Raw genomic sequence first — 24,149 nt, 5'->3', positions numbered from 1 at the left:
GATATGACAAAAAAGAAAATAAATGCTAAGAATAACATAAGGAAGAAACAAATGTTTTTCATGTTTCTACACAGCAAAACCGTCCGTGTTAATTTAACTCAGAGTGTAAAACTCAACACTGTGCCAGTGTTTCTACCCATCAAGGTTAAATTAACACTTAAGATAATTTTGAGCAGTCGCCCCAGTGCCATATCAGCTCTAGGAGTGGAAAAACAACTCTGCAATCAACTCAAAATATTTGTCACTGAAAAATCAACACTGGAAAATTTGCTGTGCATGTGCAATTTTGGGATTATCAGAACAACAATACTGTACTTTGTAATTTGAACAATTTATAGTCACATCAGCCAGCTGCTGCTCATCGGAAAATCCTTCAAGAAGAAGAGTTCTGAGAAGTTTGTGTAAAGTCAGTACGAATCTTGGACTGATATATCTGCAAACCTGTTTTCTCCGGTGACAGATTAACTGCTTCCTACACAGTGAGAAGAGGGTTTGTGACTGGAAGGTTGTCGGTTTGAATCCTGGACTCGCTGGGAGGGAAAGTGACGCTCCCAGGAGTGAATGGTTGCAGCTGTATGAGTGTGAGGTAGCACAGTGTTGAAAAAGAGCATTTTTAGCTCAGTGAACTGTCCTTTGATAAATAAAAAAATCCCTTTGATATCGTCTCTCACAATAATGCAGTATCTTGTTTGATCATTTGAATGTTGCAGTGAAGTTTCTCAAGTAGTTTCCACGTTTCTCTTAAACTGTGATTCTGGACCCAAAGTAGCTTGAGGAGAAACCGTATTCCTAGTTTGGGTTCAAGCGCTGAAAGAGTTTAAAAAGTCAACCTCAAAGTCTCAGGCGGTGATTCCCCCAGTCGGCGGAGACTGATCACGCCGTCCTCCGAGGCAGGAAGTGGGTGCAGGCCTGGTGGCGCCCCACGTTGGCGCCCCTCTTCACCTCTCCCTTGTGGGACAGAGCCAGGTAGATGCTTGGGTGAGACAGAGAGGAGTAGGTGGTGTAGTGGTTCTCCTCCAGGTTCTCCTTAAACAGGCAGTCGTCAGAAAACTGCTTCTAATAGGGGGGACGGGAAACGGGACGATTAAACGGTGTTGTTCGGTAATACTCAAGAAAGCTAGTATGGCATTATTTACTCAGTTATAATGGAATATAGTCATTTGGACACACACACACACACACATCTACACATGTAATATAGGGTCAGTTAGGGTTATGTCTTTGTGTTTGTTTTAACCTCCTTCGACTACCAGGTGGGTGGGGTTTTGCCACATAGGATAATTCAAGGAGTACAAGAAAGTTAAGGAAATCACAGACTGGTATTCAAAAGTAATTTTAGCATACTTTTGGCACTATCTCAACTGTCCTGTTAACATAAAAGCCGCCTATCTTGTACTCCATATCTTGTACTGATGGTAGTATGTAGTATAGCAGAGGTCTACCGTCCATCTTCCAACACTATTTGATCCAGGTTTAATAAAAACGCACATATTTTCTCACACATCACACATTTAAACCATGCTGTGTTACTACGTACCGCTCCATATGCGATTCCCTCCCCTCTCATACAGAGGTACAGGCCGCTCTTCACTCCTCTGATTCCCACCACTCCGTGTTTCATGGCGAACACCTTCAGCCAGCCTGCAGGAGACGGAGCAAGTTTGGCATTGTAGAAAATATGATGCATAGAAGAGCTGGGAACCCCAGCTGAGCAGATCGGAGTTTTAGTTACACAAACACTTTTAGAGGCAGAAATGATCTCATTGAGTTAAACCTCAGTGGGCGGAGCCAAAGAACCACAGTTTTTCGGAGTGCAAGTTGGCTTGTTGGCAAATTGAATGGCAAAGAAAGAACTCATTCATTCATTCATGACCACGGCATTCATGAAGTTGAAACTCAGCAGCTAGCTAACTAGCTTACCTAGACAGCTATAGGCTAGTATGGCTAGTTTGAACTTGAAGGTCAGCTAGCTAACTAGCTAACCTAGATAACTTAGTTTGGCAAGATTGTATTTTTCAGTCAGCAGCAGAGCGCTAGGCTTCATAATATTAACCTCCTCCTGTCTTACCTCTTGTCTTTTTCACTGGACTTCAGTCTAACGTTACTTAGCCAGAAAACCTTTTTGTTTTTGGCTCCGCCCACTGAGGTTTAACTCAACCAATGAGATTATTTCTGCAACATTTCTCTGTCTCCTAGTAATGTTTATGTAACTAAAACTCCAATCTGCCCCAGGTTAATGGTGAGACAGATTGGCAGAATACACACACACACACACACACACACACACACACACACACACACACACACACACACACCACTTTAATATGCTGTGTTTAAATCATTAGTGTGTATCCACTGAACTCACAGTTCTCGGTGGGTTTGTGGACGCCTCCCACGGAGCCACTGGGTAGAATCTGTAGATGGTAGCCAATCCCAACACGGCAGTAAAGCAGCTGCTGTTTGACCACTCCTCTGATTGGATGAGGAGGAAAACCTGTAGCGGACAGAGAGACGATTGGTTGTTTGGGGTAGAGCCACGCTGACAGCTAGTTACCCTAATAGACGCGAGAAAATCCCCATCCCCCCACTGACAATACACAAAAATGTCATGAACAATTAATGGCATGAACTTTACATGAACAGTAATTTCCTGAATTGATAAGGTTATAAACGAGAGCCTTTAAAACACATTTTGCTATAAAACACATTTTAACTAAACACAAAAACAGGTTAACTACAGTTTTGACTTTTGCAGCTCGTTAGTAATTCCAATTAATAAAAGGAACATTGTGTTTTGTTTTGTTTTTTACATGAAATGGAAATACTCTGCAATATAGCCTAATCTACACAGTGTTCCCTATGGAGAAGTTCAGTCTTTTCTCAGTGAGTTTTGAGTGCAAGCACCAGAGGGTGACATGACTTTCCCTTCCTCTTTAACATGTGGGTTACAGGACATTACACTCACTGCACTATCTTTCCAAGCACAAACAGCACTAGCTGAACTCCAGTCAACTGCGAGTGTTTTATCATCAGAAGTACAGTCATGTTGTTCTCTGTTTAGGAGATTTACTCTGGGTTTCTATCTCTCAAGGTGACAGAATAGGACTAGTGTTTAATAATAGCTTATGCAACACAACCTGACCTCACAGAAATGCAGATCAAGACAGTTTTCTACCACATAAGAGCGCCATATGTGATGCAACTGCAGATGTTAGTGATCTTAGAAGCTACAAAACCCTTCAGGAAAATCAAGCGAACATCACAAGTCATCTCTTTTTGAAGTGATGTTTTGCATTCTTGGAGCAAAGCAAAAAGAAAAAATGAATTCCCCCCCTGGCTGTTCTGTTCTCTCACCTTTTCCTTTCGATGCAGAGTCCCTCATGTGCAGCTTCCAGAGGCCGCGAAGGCGACTGCCGTGGTCCTCCGGCGCCGCCGCCGCCGCAGGCTCCAGTCTCTCTGCAGCCACCGGGCGCTCACACACACTTGTAACCAGAAGCAGCAGCAGCAGCAAGCCGGGAAACAGCGTGGAAGCTTCCATCGAGGAAACAAAATCAGACGCCTGAAACCCGCCTGAAACCAAACCACCGGCACCTACAACCGGTCATATCCGCTGTTGGAGGGTCCAGAGTGTCTCCGTCCGGTCCGTCTACATCCACACTCGGTCCTGGTCTGGCCTTTTCTTCCACTGGCTGAACACGATGTCCTCCGCTGACAGAAAACACTGTTGCTCCACAGCCTCAGTCCGCCTTCTCCCTTCATCCCCTCTATACCCACTTCCTCCTTTTATCTCCTGCTCGCCTCTTTCTACTCTGAAGCCCTGACAGACGCAGTGACACATTAAGATACACGAGTGTAGACAAGCACACGAGTGTTATCAATGAAGTATCAGTAATGGCCTTAATACACCCGATTCTGTGTTTAGGAGCCTGGTGCTTCCTTCAGAAAACAGTTTATTTCACCCTCACTCACGCAACTTAACCCGTTTTAACTGATCCAGGTATTATTTTGAGAGAAATGTTTGAGAGAAAAGTACAGTCAGATAAACGTAGTGGCTTTGTTGTTTGGGTATAGCCTGCGTATGAGAGTGTTTTAACCGTGTCACCCAATCAATCCTCTGACGGGGGAGAGACATGCAAACTGTCTGTTCAGTATCACAATCACTGAGATTGGAGAGCGGGGAGAGCTGATAGGATGAAAAGAAACAAATTCTGATGCTGATGCATAAGAGCTGGAACACACACTCATAATACACACACATAAACACACACTCAAATATGTGCTAAGAGATGTAGTGGAGGGTAACTTCAACTTCAATTTTATTTGCTGAATAGATTCCTACCGTTTTCTAACCTGAAATCTTTATGAGGTCAAGTCCCAAGTCAGTCTCAAGTCTTGAGGCACAAGTCTCAAGTCAAGTCCCAAGTCTAAATGTAGATTATCAAGTCAAGTCCATGTCATAAATGCCAAGTCTCAAGTCTAAATGTAGAACAGCAAGTCAAGTCAGAACAAATCAAGAGTCCAGTATCAATTTAATATCTTAAAGAAAACTAAATATCTAGGACTTTTCAATGCAATATGGTTTTAATAGGATAAAAACTTGGTAAGAGCATCATGAGTTTGATTTCTATAATCAGTTTCAACTTCAATAAATTCAATCATTCCATACAAATTCAGAAAACAGAATTTAAATTCAGTCGTCTGCTGGAACAAATCTCATCACTTTCAATCTGAGTCATTTACACAAACACAAGATCTCAAGTCAAGACTTTAGAAACCTTTTCAAGTCGTCAAAGTACAAGTCAGAGTCGAGTCCCAAGTCACCAGAACCCAAGTCAAGTCAAGTGTCAAGTCTTTTCTTCATGCATCAAGTCAAGTCTCAAGTCTTCTCTTCTTGGACTTGAGTCTGACTCAAGTCCAAGTCATGTGGAGGTAAGTAGATAAGTAGTATCAAACTAATGAAGATATGACCTTTTAAGGAATAAAAACATGAAGTAATGCTTTTCTGAAAATATAACTGCTTTTTGTTTATATTGGTGGTTGTTGTCTTGTTGTAAAGCACCTTGTAACTTAATTTTAGTTTAAGAGTGCTATATAAATAAATCTCATTATTATTATCATTATTATTATTATTAATATTATTATTATTATTAGCACTGACTGGAGGTCGTCCTAGTTTGTTAGTTTTGTTTTTCAGCTCCTGTTGGGCTGAAAACCCAGAAGTTTTTTTGGCCCGTGTGTCTGACAGGAGATCTGAAGTGCGTTGGTGATAGACAGGATGTTTCCTTCACAGATCCATCATGTGACTTCTGACAAACGCCTCGGTGACGTCTGTCAGCACGCTGTCTTTAATCAGCACACAGTGTCTGACAGTACGCATCATATCTGACACGAGTCGAATCAAAGGCATTTAACTCGTGTTCATATAAAGATTCTTTTATTCATTAAATACCTACATGGTCGTTGGATGTCAAGATGGTGACAAAGGCAAATAAATGTAAGACACGTGGGCTTAACTTCTGCGGTACATGAAAGCAGTGTCATTGGCAAAGAAATGTAAATATTAAGTGCTACATTTAAAGCTGCAACAGGCAACTTCACACTACAAATGGCAGTGTGACGTAAAATTTAAGGACTTCAATACCCAGAAATCCTGTGCGGTGAGGTCAGTAAACATCACACAGCTCGCTCATGTTTACCAACCGGCCGGTCTGTGATGCTTTATACCAAAGGAAACCAAAGAGACGAGAGAGGAGAAGATCTAACTCGCTCACTGCTGTTTAGGAGACAGTTTGGTTTCAAGTTTTGATTCGTCACTTTCTGTGGGCAGAAGAGTCCAAACTGACACCAGAATTTGGCAAATAGGGCGAATCTAAAGGGTCTCAATTAGTGGGGATGAGACTCTCTTCTCTGTTGCAGCCCCATTTTGTGACTTAGGCTGATAAGATGGGTGTATTTTTATATAAAAATGTTGCCTAGTGCAGCTTTAAAGATGGTAAAATGCGAGTACAGGTGGAATTAAAGTGGTATTTGACATCTGTACAAAGTGTGCAAACGCTGACAGATAATATCATCAGACATAATTTCATGATTCAGAGGATAGTTACAGGGTTCCTAAACATTTTCAATTTTGCAATTCAATACTTTTTCAAGAACTTAATTTGCCGACTAGATGTGAAGATTTTGGTCGGTAATTTATGCAGATAGTGTCATAATCACACCATGGCTGAAGATTATTCTTCACAGCAACAAATACCAAAATATATGAAACACTTAACAGTTTCCTTGGACTTTTCCAGTCTTTTTGTACATTTCCAGTTTTTGTATGTATTCTGTATAGGAACCCTGTACTTCGCTAAATATTAGTATTTGTCAAGGCCGTGCAAAGTTGAACATCACAGTACACAGCTTGTTAAAGTAATAATTGCACACATTAAATATCAGTAAAGGAATACCTTTTCCCAAGCAAGTACATTTGTGATCTTCTCTCAACTGGATGTGGCACATGTGAACGGCACGTTAGTAAATCTAAAGTCCAGTACATTCTCACAGGGTTTGATATCAGAGTCATAAATGGCAGAAATTGTCTGTTTACAGCTGTACCAACCATAAAGTATGACGAAGCTGAGTGTGGAATGTCAAAAAAAAAAAAAAAAAAAGCTCCATACATGGGGAATGGATCTCTGTTAAACTGAGCTCACAGAATACATGTTCCAAGTGTTGAAAAGGGTGTGTGTCAAAGTTCAGACTATTTACCAGCCGGCGGGGTCGGGGCTAAGAGGCGCCCTTCGCTCTCAGCTTGGACAGCAGCATCTCATTCTTCCGACACTCCTGTTGACAGAACAGACAGAATAAAATCAGAATAAACAGAATAAAACCACATGATGGAAAAGACTCGACCGTTCCACATCATCGTCAGTCATGAGTGGGGTGTTACGCGCAAGCAAGCAACAAATTCTCATCATGATCGACATGGGTAAGCAGCTTTTAAAGTGATGCTATGATGATTTTTTAATTTTTTTTAAATGGTGATGTTGTCTGTCAGGGGTTCGCACACTTTTTCACATCAAAGACTACTAAACAGACGGGTGTTAAGCCACAGAGCTCTTTCTGGTACAATTTTTTTCCTCAAAAACCCTCATCTGAAGGGATTTTTGCTGTTGGATAAGATTTAGTACAGAAGGTAAACTGCTGTTGGGTAGAAAACAGTGGGGAGAGTCAGACCTCTGGCTCAGAATCAACAGTTTTTCTTATATTTTGTTCTCTCATTCGCTGAACTTCTAGTAAATAAAATAATTAAAATTTAGCTCTTTCTTGTTTTATTTGTGCAGCCCCAGGAATGTTGAGAGAATACCATTAAATATTATTTAAAGTCCCGATGAAATTAACTCCCATTACTTTTCCTTCCTGGAAAACAGAGTATCTTTAACGGTGACCTCATGCTGCATCAGGAGATATTCCATTGGTTTAGACTTTTGATTGATCCCTCACTGTATTATGTCCCGCCCCAACATCCTGTTTCAACAGGAAATACATCAAATCAAGGAGGCAAAGATGCCGTTTCATGGGGTCTTTAACTGTTACTGATTAAAAATAAACGTTTTACTGAACAGTTGTGTGTGTTTTTTACTTTTAGTGTTTTAGCACCATTTCATAAATGTGTCACTACTTGTATAAGTCGTCATGCCTAACCACACATCTTAGCTGTTCTAAAAGTCTGTTTAAAGCCCGGCCACTTGTGGCTTATTGCTGAATGAATCCATAACCCTGCAGGTGAACTCTGTGTTCTTACCTCTTTAAAGTCCTTGACGGTTTTGAAGTAGAGCCTCTGTTTGTCCAGCAGCTCCAGGTATTCGTCGTTCAGCTGATCTCTCCTCATCTTGTTCTCCTGCTTCTTCTTCTCCATCTGGGAGAGCAGACAGGAAGGAACCAGGCGTTACAGGAATGTTTTCAGCTGATATTGAAACAAAATAAAGTAAAATAACTGCATTAGCTTTTGGTTGTGAGAGAAGATGCTAACAAACCTTGATGCGGCTCTGTTTGATCCCCTCCACTATCTGCTCCATCTGCCTCAGGAACTGCTCTTTGGCTCCTGAAGACGACATCGCCCTGGAAACAGTTCAGGAGTTCAGAGGTTATTTACTTCCACAAATAAAACAAATAAAACACACAGAGAGAACAGGGAAACACAGCAGATTATACAGCTGACATACAACGCTTTTAAAGACTTGTTACACTGCTATATCTAAATACATTTATGTTACATATCACATATTAACAGACAAAAGTAGATTTATACTCACTGTTGGAAGTTGTCATGAATGGAATTCAGCAGATTCACCTACAGAGACAAAAGCACAAATTAAATACTGGTCCAAGTGAACTGTTCTGGATTCAGTATAATGTTTTTCCAAGTCTATTTAAAGGGTACTTGGGTAGTTAGTCTGAAAAAGAAGATATTTTTTCTAAAATTTCCAATTTTATATTCAAGGAAAACACAATCCTAAGACATCAATAAATTGCACTGTAAGAGCCGGTAGAATGAAAACTTTATGGACATAGTCTCTCCAAACCTTTATTGAAATTATACTATCATGAAAAAATGTAATTGAATTAGTATATTTGCAGGAACATGACTGATCTTAAAACAATCTTCCAATCAGAAATGCAACTTGATGACACTGTATGATTGTAATTTCCTACAGCTTCAAAGCTCTTGACTCAAAACTTCTAAAATGTTAGAAAAAATGTCTCAGTTTGCAACTTAATGGTCAGTTTGGGTGGATTTCCCCTTATTGATATCTAGAGCAGGAAACATGTTTTTGTTTTACCAGCCACCTAAATGTTTAAACTCAAACTGGAACTCAAACTCATGGCTTTCAGTTGGTGTTTATTTCCCATACTGGTGATATCTGACCACTGTGATTACTTGCCTCCTTCTCCAGATACACTTTCTTGTCATCTAACGTGTTGTACAGGGTGAAGAACTGCTTCGTCTCTTTATGCGTTGCAGAAACTGTGAGGCACAAGACAAGGACACACACACACAAATACACAATAAGCAGCTTTTTCAGAATTTGTGAATATATATAACACCCATTCATTTTTTTAGACATACAATTGCCATTCATTTCTAATAGGAGATTGACTTCTTCCTTCTTTTATTTGTTCCCAACCCTGATTTAGACCAGGTGTTGAGGCAGGAGCGCCCACCTTGGCCATACAGTTCGATGAATCTCTTCTGGTACTGGGTGAGCTCGGCCCGACTCGGCACCTCGTCGATCTTCCTCTGCAGGATGGCGATCTCTCGGTTCCTCCGAGCCTGGGAGAAAACCAAGGAACATCTGGTGTAACTCAAAACAGTCCTGTGCAGCTCAGCTGGTAGAACAAGGCGCTCACACTGCCAGGGTTAGGGGTTTGTTTCCCACCTGGGGCAACTAATGCTAAAATTGTATACACCCATGATACTGTAAGGCGCTTTGGATAAAAATGTCCATCAAATGACATATTGTCACTTTCAGGTAAAAATCTCCATCTCTAAAACTTTTCAGGAATGAACAGAAACATGATTTTTGAGTTAATCCAGTGGGGTTTAAAAGGGTTTTAAAAGCCCAAAGGTTGTAGAATTGTCTCCACCCATAAAAGGCAATGTAATCCTTCAAATGAAATTAAAACACGAAAATCACCAAAATTGGAGACATGAGGTTTTCTAATGCGGCCCTTGACAAAATAGTTAAACAGTGTCAAGTCAGCAGCAGCACTCTGTTGTTCACAGGTAGAAATTTACACTGTCCACATTGCCCAAATGCATACGGTCACTATTAGATTGAAGCTGCATTCATAACAATAGCACTGCAATTTAACGCAAGATACTGAACACATTATCACATAATAAGCTAATGTAAATGCTGCAATTAAATGGTATTCCCCTTTACTCTGTATCTAAACACTGGTCTAGAGCTTTCAGTGTAAATGTACAGCTTCATGACTAAATCCTGTAGCTGAGTGGGTAAAACAAGCTGCTATTAATGCAGGGTTAGGGGTTCGTTTCCCACTGGGACCATTCAAACTAAGAATGTATTACAGTCATGGAACTGTAAGGCTCTTTTAATAAAGCGCCAACCAGATGGTGAATGTATATGAGCTGGGACATATTTCTGCACACATCTCTGTATGTAACAATGCACATCCAGACTCACTTCTGTATATATGTTACCTAGATCTATACATTTTACAAGATGATAGCTAGCTTACAATGCAAATCTGCATGTTTTAGATATATTTGTAAATCTTATCATGTCACTAGTTTACAATGCATATCTGGATCAATACATCTGGACACATTTCTGTATATATATTCGTCCATCTGCACTAGCGTTACACTGATATCGAATATCATCCAGTCAAACCTGCAATGAAATTTGATCTTCTTTGCACATTCTATTTATTAATTTAACTGTTCAATTCTGTTTCGTTTTTTTCGTTTTTTCTTCATTGAAGGCCTAATGTATCCCAGAGTTTCCCTTCCACTTAAAGAGCTGCTAACCCACCTAACAACATTTCATTAGTCTGGGTTTCAGTGGAGAGTTTTAGTGTCCCATGATGGTCTAAATGCTGTTTCAGAGGCTTTTCCACCCTGACAAGAAGAAAACACTGAATATTGTTTAGTATGAAAATGGTAAAATCTACAAAATTATTGAATATCTGCACAAACTATTGTCCCCATCGGTCGAACCTGATAATATGATTAGCTAGCCTGTAAATCTGTCAGTGAAGAAGCGGTTTCTTGCTGATTTGTTGTATTATTTTCAGTACTCTCTATTTGTCTCATTCTTATCTACAGCCTATTTTCCGCTGCTGGGACGACCTCATTTCCCCACAGAGATCACTGGAGTTTCATCTCATCTAATCTAACTGTTGTGTTAAGTCATTATTACCATGAGCAGACGGATCTTCTGCAGTTTCTCTCTGTCTGTGTTGTACTGTTTATCTATCAGCTGGTTCCTCTCCTGAGAAAAAACAAACAGAGGTAGAAATTAGGAATAGAAAGAGTACAAACAGATCTGACTTTGGTGGAGTAGCATTCAAAAATAAATCTGAGCATTTGTTTTCGTCTCCTTCAAGTACCAGAAGGATGGGGTTAACATATCTGATAATTCACACAGTGTCAGTTAGGTTGTCAATCACAGAAAATTATACTAATTTGACTTTCAAAGACTTTTCTGTGATTGTTTAACCTTCTGGCACTCACTGAATTTTCCTACTTGTGAAACCCCACCCATCCTGTATGTCAAGCAAGGGAAAACAAGCTAAAAGAATTATGTACAAATGCTACTTGATCAAGGAAGGTATAGTTGAGTTTCATGCATTTCTTTTTTCTTTAATTTAGTTTTTCTTTACAAAAAACTCAACGCTGCCATTAAAAAAGCTAACTGTATTTTTAAGGACATGAGGCTTGATGTTAAAAGATAAAATCAAACTAAAGTCTTGATTAGACAAGTGGTTACATATATATATATATATATAGGATGTTATAAGTGGATATAGTTATAACTGGACTTGTACCTTCTCCTCCTCTGTATTGTCTCCTGATGCCATCTTCAAATCCTCAATGTTCTGCTGCAGACGGGCCATCTCCTCCTACACACATCAACCACACATTAAAGGGGCAATAAGTAAGGTTTTTCTGCCCCATAGCACAAAATGACCATAATATAACTGCTGGAGTTGATACAGCTGTTGATCAATATTAATGGCACAACAATCTCTTCACCAGGTCCTGAGATTTCTGCCTTTAAAACTAATTTTCTGGCCTGTGGAGCCTTGCTCACATTTTTAACTGCTGGACAAAGGAGGACGGTGCTACCAGCGACCAGTGTTGCAACACATTTCAAAAATGATTGACAATGACAATTCAAAATGAAGTCTGGACTGATGCTCTCGTTCAGCTATTTCTTCATGTGTTCTTAACTGGTTTGAACACCAGAGAAGAAGAGACAGACAAGTCCATCATGTTAGCTGAAGTTACAGGAACTGGAATCTGATTTGTTTTGATTCCTCCCACTGCCAAAATCTCTAACCTGGCAGGAGGACAGGTCCCAAAACTTTGTCCAATAAACAAGCTACTTGTAAGTCATGTGACTTTTGTTTACAAGCCCTGGTTCACTTGTAATTGGACAGTGTGAAACTAAAAAAAAACAAATACAAAAATGCAACAAACGAAACTTTTCCACTCTGGTCCGGACCAGAGAAAACAAACTGTAGGTGTGATCGCAGCCTTATACATTTTCAGACTAGGGACCCAAATTGGAGTAAACTAAGCCTCACTCTTGGATGCAGGCTCACTGAAACATACTAGTTCACTTGTCATACAGGGACCAACCAGAAGGCCCACCACCCATTTTGGGTCCCGACCCATAGATTGAGAGACACTGCGATAAAGGAAACACTCAGTAAACAGGGTGTGAAATAAAACCATGTGGGTAGATCTACTCACTCTACAGTGTGTACGGAACTCCTGCTCTTGGTGCTTCAGGTTCTCGTTCATCCCTACCAGCGCCCTCAGCTTCTCCAATAAGCTGTCAAACAACACACAGAAACATTAGAGAGACCGGTTAGAGAGACCGTCCCATCACTGAAAGGTCCACCTTTATCAACAGCCAACCCCTGCTGAAGTGTCCATGAGCAAGACACTGAACTCCTAAATGCTCCAAGGGCAGAAGACCCTGCACTTTGACCCCTCTGGTGAAATGTGTACATGTACTGTATGTGTCTCAGGTTATATTGAAGTAAAATTTGTAATTGCACTGTGTGTAAAATGGCCATTCTGTGTTCTAAAATTCCTTTAAAACAACTAAAGGGGCAATAAGTAAGGGTTTTACTGTTTTTTTACTACAAAATGGCCATGATACATCTGCCTGCATCTGATTTGATAGGGTTTTTGATCAATACCAGTGACTGAATGTGACATGTGAAAACTCACTTTACAGCCCATACTCTGTTTTGGAACAAAAACTCCTCTAGACACTCCCAACCAACTTTAAAAAGGTCCAGTGCAATGAGAATTGCATTTCTCACGGTCAGCATTGTGGAAATTTGAAAAACGCTCCCTCTGGTTGTCGACAGAATCAAACAGATTTATACTTCCTGGTGTAAATGATGTCAGGTACACCCAGGTTTTAATGAATGCTCCGATTGGTCGACAGTATGCATAGTTAATCGGCTGACAATACCCAGCCGGCTTCTTGTCAAACTAGCTAAGTTCCAACTCTGGATATTTGTTCCCAAAAATAGAAATATTGTCTGTTCGGCTCTCTCAGTCCTACAGGCTTTGTACCATCTAACCATCCAAAACTGAACAAAATGATGCTCATTGTGTTAGAAATCAACATCAAACTTTCTCTGGGTTGAAATCATTGCACTGGAGATTTAGTGGGATATAAGGAATAAATGAGAAGAATAAGGTTGGTCATAACTTCCGGCAGAATTGGTTACTAGGCAGTTATTACCAAAAGCTACCAGCTACCACAAAGACTCTGTTAAAGGACTTGAAGAAGTCAAAGTGGATTCACCTGCTGTCAGTTTGAGACTCCACTTCCTCCAGAGACCGCAGCTCTTTCTCCACTTTCTCTGAGCGCTCTGTGGCCTGGAAGCATAAACACATGTGAAGATCTCACTCCAGATTCTTCTGGTTAGAGAACTTACGCAAATCAAAATGTTCAAAGTCATGGTGAAGGAAAACAAACTTTGCCATTGTCCCTCAAGAAACAATATATAAAAGGGATTTATTCCAAAAAGCTATATATCAATCTTCGAAAATAAATGTTTCTTGATGTTCACTGTGTTTTTTTCAAATAGTGATACCTAATTTTGGAGCCTGACAGTAAATCTAACAGAAAAGTATGAAATCTCAAAATCCATGGCAAATATCAGCTAGCAAAATGACAAATGATGTAACTATGTACGATTCAATTAATTTTATTGCCTCAAACACATCTACAGCCGTCCTGGCACCTGAATTCTCAACTGCTCACATAAACTCCCAATGCCAGTCTTTCATATGAAGTTGTTTACTTTTGAAAGTGTCTGGCAATGTAAAAATGCCTCTCAGCTGGATCCAGGTGCTGCAGTGTTTTACCTCCGTCAGTTTCCTCTTGGCCTCCTCACATCCCGTCTTCACCTCCGTATGTTTGGCTTGAAGCTGTAAACCCAGAGGGAAACACAGTTCTTTAATGACGGTTAATCGCATCTATGACCGCTGCTGCTGTCGTTTCTTGTGCTTGTGTGTACTGTTTCTGACATTTTGGTATGACAACTTTTCCTCTGTGATTCATAACAGCCAGTGAGTGAGTTAGGAGACTGTCCTTCAACCTGAAGACCCAGGTTCAAGCCCCCCATGTCTGCAACTCCGCATCTGCCCTGCTGAAGTGTCCATGAGCAAAACACTGCATCCCTACCAGCTACAATAGCTCATTTAATCATAGTTTTATGGTGGTTAAATAAAAAAAACCTTTCCCTCTACAGAATATGCTTCCTCTGATTAATTTTTCAACTCCATTAGCTATAAGAAAGAATAATACAGAGTACAAAACCTGGTTAAAACTTATTTCTAAATGGTTTCCAATATCTGATGTCACTTGAAGCATGGTTGATATTTTTGCCTTATACTGTAACATATTCAAAAGTGATGTACATGTACAAAGATGGATTTCTATAGTGGCAACATCTACTTTACACCATTTCACGCAACTCAGTTGTAACATGCCATTTCTAATATTACAGTATACTGGAGATCTGGCCTCCACATGACGTCATGGCAGTCATTTTATGAGGGCCATTTTGTGTCCTATGTAGTAAGCTATTGAATGCTGACTGTATATGTAGAGTAGTATGTATTGTGTACTGTCTATTGTATGTTTTGTACTGTATGTGAGGTCCTGTGCTCCCTATACTGTGTGCCAGTATGTATGTGTTATTCTGCAAGTTGTCTATTGGTCTCTGCACCAATGACACAAAGACTCCTGTAAATTTATTGTGCTTGGCGATCAAAGTGACTCTGACTCTAATTAAGGGTTTAATACAGTGGAGGACACAAAATGACACGTGTGAAAGTGTTTTATAGTGAAGTTCACTGCAGTGCCGACCTCCTCCAGCTGTTTGGTCTTCTGCTGGATCTGTTTGTTGAGCGAGGCGACGGTCCTGCGGTGCTGCTGCAGCGGGCCGTAGCGCTCCGGACGGTCCTCTGCTGACAGCTCAGACTGCTGTGGAGACACATGGGAGGCATTACAATGTTACTTTTATTTATTTATACTGCACAAGTATACAATTAATTAGAACTTAAAGACAAAATTCAGTCTGATTGGATGGCAAAAATAATTTGAAAAACACTCATTAGATAATTCAGTGACCCTTTAAAAAATAAAGGATGACAAGAGCATCTCTCATAAGTACTATTTTTGACTCAAGATGTATAGGCTGTATTTTACCCACATCCTCCACAATAACATCACAATTTCTTGATGTTTCTTGATGTCTTAATGTTGCTCACCTTCTCAGCGTACTCTGAGGCGATCTGCTTGATCTCCTCAGACTGCAGACCCACTATCTGGCCCACCGCACTCGCTGTCAGCTTCCCCTGCAGGAAGACAAATCAGTCACAACCGGGACGTTTTCAACAAAACACAACTAACAGTCCACCTTAATCAATTATTAAACCTCCCTGTGAATAAAATAACTCATCAAACTTTGAGGCAAAAGCATTTTAGTGCAGCAATTTAGGTGAGAGAAAGAGGACGGACAGACAGACCAGCAGGGCGTAATGTGGCGATTCAGTACTAAACAGTCTAAAGCTGAGAGACTTCTCTACCTCCTCAGTTGCCATGGCGGCCATGTTGGTCATCAGGGTTTTAATGCGCATCTGAGGGGAAAAAACAACAACCGTTAATTAACATTATTTCAACTAAAACTCAACTACAAACTGCTACTTGCTTGATAAAAATCAAATAATAACAGTATTTAAAGTCTAAGAAGTTTTTATGGATTACTCCACCTAAATATGAGTTAATGATTAATTAAATAACAATGAGGTACTTGTCATACTTTAAATAGTTGTAACTGAGTAGTACATGATTAACAATGACATTCGTTCAAACTTTATATCTGATTCATAAGTAAAGTACTATTGCTAGTACATCATTACATGATAAGTTATTACTGTTATCTTTTTTTACATTTTTCTTACAACAGCAACAACAATAAAGGTATTGGTTCTGTCTGGTTGGTGCTGTTTATATTAAAAAAAAAAAAAATCTACCTTTAATATTCTTTCTTCTCTCTTCTCCTGCTCTCATATCTGCTAGGCTACATTTTTATTGTATTTCTTTCTTCTTCTGTCATGTGTAAGGTACTTGGCATATTGGTTCAGTAAAGCGCTCACCTCCTCCGCTGCCTGCAGGTCTTCTTCCTCCGACACCTCCGTCATCCCGGTGGGCGTGGCCTGAGAGCCGCCAGCCAATGAGGCTTTCCGCTCGTCCGCCTGAGGAAGAGAACGCAGGAAGTTTGAGGAGCAGAAAATACTAGAACAGATACAAAGAAAAGGTCAAATCAAACTATTAATCTGGACTTCTTAGTCTACTCGGATATTAAACTGAAAACATAAAGCAGATGATTAGAATCACACTTGCATCCTGAATTCGAGTGCATTTTCCCTTTAAAACACACTAAGTAAGAAGCAAAGGCAAAAGCAGAAAAAGTTCCTTTCATCATGAATTTTATATTCTCGCAAAAGCTTTGAATAAAACTGAGATGAACATACAGCATCTTATAGGCCTAATAATTGATAAAAGAGAATCAAATGCTCTCTGTTAACCCACTCTCTGTATTTAAGGCCGAATTTACAAGATGTTTGTTACTATATAAACATCAAATCATTAGCCTGTAACTTACCATACCATATATTTATTAATTACTTTACGATGCCATTAAACAGAATATTTGTCATGGAGAATATTTAGTTGTCTGTATGGTAGTCTTTGAGGAAGTCTCCTTTCAGGCATTTATCCTGCATTTTCTGGCATTAATAATGCAGACAATCCTTTTCTTAATGATACATAGCAGCATCAAATTACTTAATTGTAATAGAAAACTCTTTCATCCAAGGAAACCAGATCATTCCCTGTAAATTCTGACAGCTGAAAAGTGCAAAACAACCTTTCAGCAACACCTACTTTGTCTTGTTTAGACTGCTTGCTGAATCCATATCGCCTGGAGGGAACAGAAATGAGAAGAAAAAAACATTCATGAGCACCTGAAACAGAACGAAGGCAGTGGAAACTAACTCGGCATCAACTTTCACCAAAAATAACAAAAACATTTCAATTATACCATGCCACATGAGAATATCAGCACATAAAATAATAACCCAAAATGAAGATAAACAGTTTTTAAATCATCATCTCACTGTCCGACTACGATTTCACAGCAGTCTGTTCTGAGGAATTCCATCCAAAATAAAAACAATAAAAGCGAAATCAAAGCAGCCCCGTAGTTTACAGCTGTCATGCACACAGCATGTGAGCGGTTTGCATTCTCCACCCTGCATGTTCAACCACAAAACACACCGGTGTGAGCAGCAGCGCTTACAGAGAAAAACACTTCACACGTTGATACTTACAGGAGGTAATCTGACATTCTATTACACAGATGGAGAAGGATGATGAGGATGAGAGAATGACGAGAAAGAGACGGGAAACTGAACGTGAGATGGATCGACTCCATGGATCAGATCACACAACTACAAACTACAGGTGAAGGTAGGGAAAGTGAGGATTCACAAGTGTAGCTTTCCAAAAGAAAAGCGAAAAGAAAGGAAAACAACCCTTCCTTTAAATTGTGTTATTTCTGTGTGAGAGACAAAAGGAAAATGGTTTTGGGTGGCAGGAGAGAGAGAGATGAGATGGAGGGAAAATTAAGAAATGAGACAAGAAATAAGAGAGAGAGCTAGAGAGAGATATACAGAGAGAGAAAGGGAAAGAGAGGTAGAGAGAGAGAGAGAGAGAGAAGGGGACAGCCTTAGGGAGAGGGAAAGAGAGGTAGAGAGAGAGAGAGCTAGAGAGAGATATACAGAGAGAGAAAGGGAAAGAGAGGTAGAGAGAGAGAGAGACTGACTTTTGGTAGAGAGAGAGAAAGAGAGAAGAGGAGAGCAATAGAGGGGGAAAGAGAGGTAGAGAGAGAAAGAGAGATAGAGAGAGAGAGAGAGAGAGAGAGAAGGGGAAAGCATGAGAGTGAGGCAGAGGTAAAGAAAGAGTACAAGTAAAAGAGTGAGACAACATGAGAGTGGAAGCTAGAGAGAGCTACAACTAAAGCAATAGTGAAAGAGAGAGAGATATACAGAGAGAGAAAGGGAAAGAGAGGTAGAGAGAGGGAGAGACTGACTTTTGGTAGAGAGAGAGAGAGAGAGAGAGAGAGAGAGAGAGAGAGAGAGAGAGAGAGAGAGAGAGAGAGAGAGAGAGAGAGAGAGAGAGAGAGAGAGAGACCATGTGAGATCTCACCTGCCGTACTCCAGCAGTGTAGAGTGAACCCTGGACTCCTCGTCCAGCAGCTCTCCTGCCTCCGTCTGCCTCCTGTACTTCCTCTGGGGTTTGTACACTTCCTGTTAACATGCACAGTCAAGCAGTTACTCAGGCTGTGGGATTTATAGTGACTGATCAGTCTGAAACACCAGGAACACGAAAGAGTGGGAAAACACTTTGTTTGTTCTTATTGTTGGTGAGTAGGCAGACATTTCCATAAGTATTCTAATTAGTAGTATTTGATATTGAGATTTTGCTTTGCCAATTAAGTGGTGATGTAATTCATTTAATTTGTGTGATCCTGTGATGATTTTTCAACTCACCGACAAATCCAGAACCGCTCCGACCGCCTTGTCCTTCCTCTGGAGAAACTCTTCATCCTAGACCGGAGGGTTTCACAACAGATGTAAAGACTAGTTCTGATTTGAAATATAGTTTGACAGTTTACAGTAAGACTGAACACGCCTAATAACTCTTTGTCTTATATGTTAAACAACCAAGGTGCCACATTACTACCAGCCATTACCCAAATACTGGTATATTACTGTAAGGATTGAGATATTTCTACATATCTGATTCCAGTCTCTGTAACTTTAGTTAAGCATGATGAACTTGAACTAGTTCAGAACACATGAAGAAACAGATGAATATGAGCATCACTGTGCCGTTATTTGGTGCAAATAACTGCAAATGTCATTGTTCCCCCCTGCCAAATGAACCAAGCTAAAAAAGTAAACACTCCAGAGTTTGAATAAACCGCTCTGAACATGCTTGGTGTGAACATGATCTGAGAAAAATAGAAGTCTCAAAGAAGTGAAAAACAAAGTGAGTTCTCTATAAGTCCATGATCTGGACGTTGTTCTCCCTTCTGAAAATCACATTTGTCTGGAAGAACAGTGAAAGTGGCTTGTGCACTGGAATCCTACTGTGGCCAGTCGATGAAAAGGTGATGTTTCTTGCTCTGCTCTCAATGTGCTTTCACAAGTGACAAATTCAAATTTTTCTGGGTTACAAAATTGAGCTATGAAAATCTCCTGCAAATGCCTCTAGGTGGCAGCATCATCACAGTATACCAAGGAGGCCCTGTGGCAAAGATCCAGCCGGTTGAGGGAACCTGGTGTTGATTTTCTTTTTTTTTTTTTTTTTTAAATTGTAAATGACAGCTAAGTTGAGCCTGAATGTTACCTCTGGGAAGCTGTGTGTCTTCTGGAACTGAGATACGGAGTAGGCTCTCACATAGTCGCCCATCTCCTCTCTGGTCTCTATGGCTCGCTTCACCAGCCACTGGCAGGAAACACAACACACAACGGATCAAACACAAGAACAAACTAGAAGTTACTCGGTGGAGCGTAAACCTCTGCCAACGCTGAACAATTCTTGCAGTCTGTTTATTATTTGTTTATCGTTTGTCTTCCAGGTTTGATTTCCCAACAAAATAGCATGTGAAGTTTAGTTTAAGAAGTCTTAGATGTAAGACTTTCCCAGCAGCACATGAACAAAGCGCAATAGTTACGGCTAAAATTGAAAATTGTCTAATAGCGGAAATCCCAGATCCGGATCACAACCAAAATCTAATCGGCTGATCCTTGGGCCAAAGACAATCTGCCCAACAGATTTCACCCAAATCTGTTCTTGTTCTGGTTACTTTCTGAGATAAAAGCAGGGATGAAAACAAAATCCCTCCCTCTAATTTCATTAGCAGAGGTAACAAATTACGTGACAGATAAATCAGAAGCAGAATGCATATGATTAATTACTTTTATTCACCAAGTATATGAAATGTGCAAGTGTTTTTTTTTATAGCAGTAAACATTCATAAAAGGCCACACAATGCAGAAGATTAAAGACTCAACCACCCATAAACAAGAAAAAATAAAGTGGTGAAAAACTAGCTGGCTGGTTTTTGACAAATTGTCACCTGTATGACTGGAAAGATGTGGATGAAGTCCAGCCCTTGGATCTGATGGGGCTCCAGGCGATGAGGACACTTCATCTTCGGCAGAACAGAAACTATTTTCTCTGTGAGAGCTCTGCAGGAAGACATGAAGGATTCGTCACTGAGCGGATCAAGCCTTTCAAAGTTAAGATGGAGCATCACTTTGGCCTTTTAAGTCCATATGAATCAGGCAGTCAGGGGATTTAAGCTGCGTTCAGGTGGTTCTTGTGAATCGTTAACTGGTCAGTTTATCACATGACCAACCTGTATGTACAAGGTGAGGTCAAAAGTTAAAACCAATGAAACCTGAGGTAACAAATTCAGCGTTATTATTCAGCCATTTTGTTCTTGATGCATGTGGTTTGGTCACATTTTGGGAATCAGTAGGTCAATTTTACTATTGATGTTTCATGAAAAGATGTCAGGCATTTCTTAACCAGTTGAAGTTTACAAAAACCCTGTCAAGTGTTTAAGTTTCTGATGAAGATTTGTGTCCCACTGGCCCAGGACTGACTCCTGCCACAGATTTCTTTTCTCTGTTTCCCTCTCTGCTTTCCAACTGTCTAAATAAAGAATAAAAAAAAACAAAAAGGTGGGAGGACTGCCCACTCTTTTTCAAGAATGTAATTTCTGTAGTAGTTGAATAAGCAACAAGTTTTACTAGTGTTGGGGTTCCTGGTGGCTCAGACAAATTCAGCTTAGGACCTTTGCTACATGTCATCCCTCTTCTCTCTTCCAATCTTTACTGTCTCTCTCTACTGTAAAATACCGGCAACAAATGCACAAAAGAAAAAAGAAAAAGTACTACTGCTTTAAGAAGCTTGATAAATATGTGGCATGGTCCAGGCCATTTTCATCTACCTGGCACAACCTGAAACTGCTCTAAAATTCACTAATCTCCTGAAAGGTAAATCTGACCAAATCAGCTTTCTAAACACCCAGTTGTTGCCGTACATCAGATCTGAGCTCTAGATTAACTGAAGCTCCGTCACACTGCTTGACAGCCGCTTACATTTTCTGGCCGATAGTGGAGTTTTCCTGGAACAGAAGATCCACGTCGATGTCAAAGTTACACGTTGTGATGCACCAGGTCATCCCACCAACCACCTGAGGAGGAGAGGCAGAGGGAGCGAGCTGAGTGACGCCAGAGGACTAGAGTGTCCAACTCTAGTAGAAGTACTAACACTCCTGCTGATATTTCACTTAAGTAGAAGTAAAAGTTGTGGTGTAAAAATCTACTTAAGTAAACCTAAAAAGTGTCTCATTTAAAATGTCCTCAGAGTAAAAGTTACTGTTACTTTTTAGAAAAGAGAACATTGTTAGCTGTGATCTTTGCCATGTGATTCTAAAAGGACGAGAGGACAGAGGTCAAACTAGATTCTTTTAACTGGAAAATTTGGAAATTCCAAAAAAATAAAGTGCACAAACAAAGTAAAGCCAGATTCCTTTTCTCACTGTGAATTGCTCCACAACTGAATTTACGATTATCCAGTTTCTGTTGCAGCTGGAGAGCCAGAAAAACTGTACTTTATAATGGATGTGATTTAAAATGTAGCTTAGTGCAATGCCTCAGTAAAAACACACTTAAACACACTTACTGATTTTAAAATACTCACACAAGTAGCCTACAAGTACACAAAAGAGCTACTCAATTACAGTAACGTGAGTGAATGTAATTAGTTTCTTCCAGCCTTGCAGACAAGCCTGTGTGTACAAACAAAAGGACAGTCCAGGCACTCCAAATATAAAAATATAACCACAAGGAAGAAAATACTTAAAAAGCCTTTATTGTAGTGGCTAAATCATTAAAAAAGCCAACATGTTTCGACCACTGTAGGTCTTCTTACAGTGGTCGAAACATGTCGGCTTTTTTAATGATTTAGCAACTACAATAAAGGCTTTTTAAGTATTTTCGTCCTTCCTTTTTTCCAAGCCTGTGTGTACCTTGTCAAAAGGAGACAGCCCTTTGATTCTGGCTCTGAAGTATCCGGCCGCCAGCAGAAGCTCCAAGATTTCGGCCAGCTTGACGCTCTGCTCTTCATCTTCTCGTGTTTCCACCTGCAAGACAAAACACACACACTTTAATCTGCAGCTCTTCAGGAAACCAACACGCTCTAAGTTGTTGAAGGGATCGTACTTCTACCAGACAACTTCAATTCAAGCCTCGTCAGCTGCCATCCCCATCCGCCCTGCTGAAGTGTCCTTGAGCCAGACACTGAATCCCTACCAGCTGCAGAGGTGCTGCTCTGTAGCTGACCTCTGACCTCTCAGGAGGGAGGCAAGCAGGGTTCAACTGATATGGGTTTTTGAACGCCGATACCGATCCTGCAGCTGCCGATAGCTGATATTTTATGCCAATATTCAATATATTTATTATTTTTTCCATTTTCAGCACAAAAAAATTCCAAGTAATTGTAAATCACCCAGATTTTATTCTCGTCAGGGTGGAAAAGCCTCTGAAACAGCATTTAGACCATCATGGGACACTAAAACTAATGACATTTGTTAGGGTTAGCAGCTTATTAAGGCAGGGAGACACACCACACCTATTCAATAGTAGAGGAAACTAACTCTGCGATACGTTAGACCTTTAAATAAAAAACGAATTAAGAAAGATCATCATTGAACAATTAGGAATACATAAATCATGCAAAGAAAATAAAATGTCATGTCTGTAGCTGTGGTCAGGGAGGAACCTCCATCATGATAGTGGATGACATTGACTGGCTGATATCCTACACTGAATAAAAGCCCAATATCGGCCTAGTATATTAGCGAACCGATATATGAATCTATCTAAGGGGGATCAACAAAGTATCACAATAAAAAGTAGCTATAAATCAACAAGAAACAAACAACTTGTCAAGCTGACATTTTGCAAACAGGAACAGAAAAGAAACCATGGACATGTTGTGTGTTTTATGATTATAGTATGTAATGGGAGATGAAAAATCTAAGTTTTCACAAGATTATGATCCTTAGTTTGATGTTTATTATGTAGTAACGTTAAAGTGCAAAAAGGTGCAGTGGAGACATTCCAGCCTGCTATCAGACCTTCGTCAGCGCATATCTTTTCCCAAATAAATGCTCTTCAGCTTAATATTGAGATGTTTTACGTTTGAAATGTCAGTTAACTCTCACTGAACCGTTAGCTTGTTTGTCAGTCTCGAGCTCGAGCTAACCCAGCTCCCGGCAGTGTTTACATACCGACGTTACGTGTTATTTGCACATATTTCTGCGCCATTTTATAGCGACTGCCTTGCCACAAGGTTAAAAAACAAATCAAAAGCTCTTTACCTGAATGAGGTTGCCTTCTTGGTCATACTGAGCGCCTATTTTGGAGCCTGTTCTCACCCTCTGGAAAACAGACGTAGCCGCCATGTTGGACTGATGTGGAGGTGAGTCACATGACCAAAGCATATGACAGGCAGCATCCCGGCATATGACACTCATTAATTATGCTTAAACTGCATTTATATGAAGCCCAAACGCATCACACAAAGACATATCTTCTCATTTTCACATTAAACATACGAAAATGTCATCAAGAGCGGCAAAATACAAAAAAAGAAAACATACAGTTACGCTTTTGTCCAGTAGAGAGAGCTATAACACCACTGAAAATCAGCCACAAACCACCAACAGAA

General features: G+C 40.1%; 2 protein-coding genes across 3 annotated transcripts; both read right to left on the bottom strand.

The window, feature by feature from the left end:
* Positions 1-873: 873 nt before the first annotated feature.
* On the bottom strand, positions 874-3,538 carry LOC139925697 (fibroblast growth factor 4). Its single transcript, XM_071917176.2, has 4 exons — positions 3,355-3,538; positions 2,366-2,494; positions 1,538-1,641; positions 874-1,056 (listed from the first exon to the last, which is right to left on the bottom strand). The coding sequence occupies exons 1-4, from the start codon at positions 3,536-3,538 to the stop codon at positions 874-876; spliced, it is 600 nt and encodes a 199-aa protein (XP_071773277.2).
* Positions 3,539-5,453: 1,915 nt separating this feature from the next.
* Positions 5,454-23,883, bottom strand: ccdc93 (CCC complex scaffolding subunit CCDC93). Of its 2 annotated transcripts, XM_078286261.1 has the most exons (25): positions 23,800-23,883; positions 22,447-22,560; positions 21,515-21,609; positions 20,485-20,596; positions 19,752-19,850; positions 18,890-18,946; positions 18,546-18,646; positions 17,669-17,686; positions 17,223-17,259; positions 16,433-16,531; positions 15,863-15,913; positions 15,545-15,631; positions 15,141-15,257; positions 14,135-14,197; positions 13,569-13,642; positions 12,494-12,575; positions 11,563-11,637; positions 10,935-11,006; positions 9,211-9,319; positions 8,931-9,013; positions 8,301-8,338; positions 8,022-8,106; positions 7,790-7,903; positions 6,699-6,828; positions 5,454-6,657 (listed from the first exon to the last, which is right to left on the bottom strand). In XM_078286261.1, the coding sequence occupies exons 1-24, from the start codon at positions 23,881-23,883 to the stop codon at positions 6,772-6,774; spliced, it is 1,923 nt and encodes a 640-aa protein (XP_078142387.1). In that variant the 3' UTR covers positions 5,454-6,657; positions 6,699-6,771. The 2 variants fall into 2 exon arrangements, with proteins under 2 accessions (XP_078142387.1, XP_071773274.1); XM_071917173.2 differs by lacking the exon at positions 17,669-17,686.
* Positions 23,884-24,149: the final 266 nt, after the last annotated feature.

Source organism: Centroberyx gerrardi, chromosome 10 (genome assembly GCF_048128805.1).
Source record: "Centroberyx gerrardi isolate f3 chromosome 10, fCenGer3.hap1.cur.20231027, whole genome shotgun sequence".
Taxonomy (NCBI): domain Eukaryota; kingdom Metazoa; phylum Chordata; class Actinopteri; order Beryciformes; family Berycidae; genus Centroberyx; species Centroberyx gerrardi.
The sequence above is the reverse complement of the archived record's forward strand: the minus strand, read 5'-3'. Positions and strand labels throughout refer to the sequence as shown.

Coding starts and splice junctions, on each gene's coding strand:
- LOC139925697 (XM_071917176.2), bottom strand. CDS start 3,538: ATGGAAGCTTCCACGCTGTTTCCCGGCTTGCTGCTGCTGCTGCTTCTG. Junction 2,495..3,354: donor CTCTGCATCGAAAGGAAAAG/GTGAGAGAACAG, acceptor TGTCCGCTACAG/GTTTTCCTCCTCATCCAATC. Junction 1,057..1,537: donor AGGGAATCGCATATGGAGCG/GTACGTAGTAAC, acceptor CCCCCCTATTAG/AAGCAGTTTTCTGACGACTG.
- ccdc93 (XM_078286261.1), bottom strand. CDS start 23,883: ATGGCGGCTACGTCTGTTTTCCAGAGGGTGAGAACAGGCTCCAAAATA. Junction 18,947..19,751: donor AGACACACAGCTTCCCAGAG/GTAACATTCAGG, acceptor CCTCCGGTCTAG/GATGAAGAGTTTCTCCAGAG. Junction 9,320..10,934: donor AGAAGATCCGTCTGCTCATG/GTAATAATGACT, acceptor GTTTTCTCCCAG/GCTCGGAGGAACCGAGAGAT.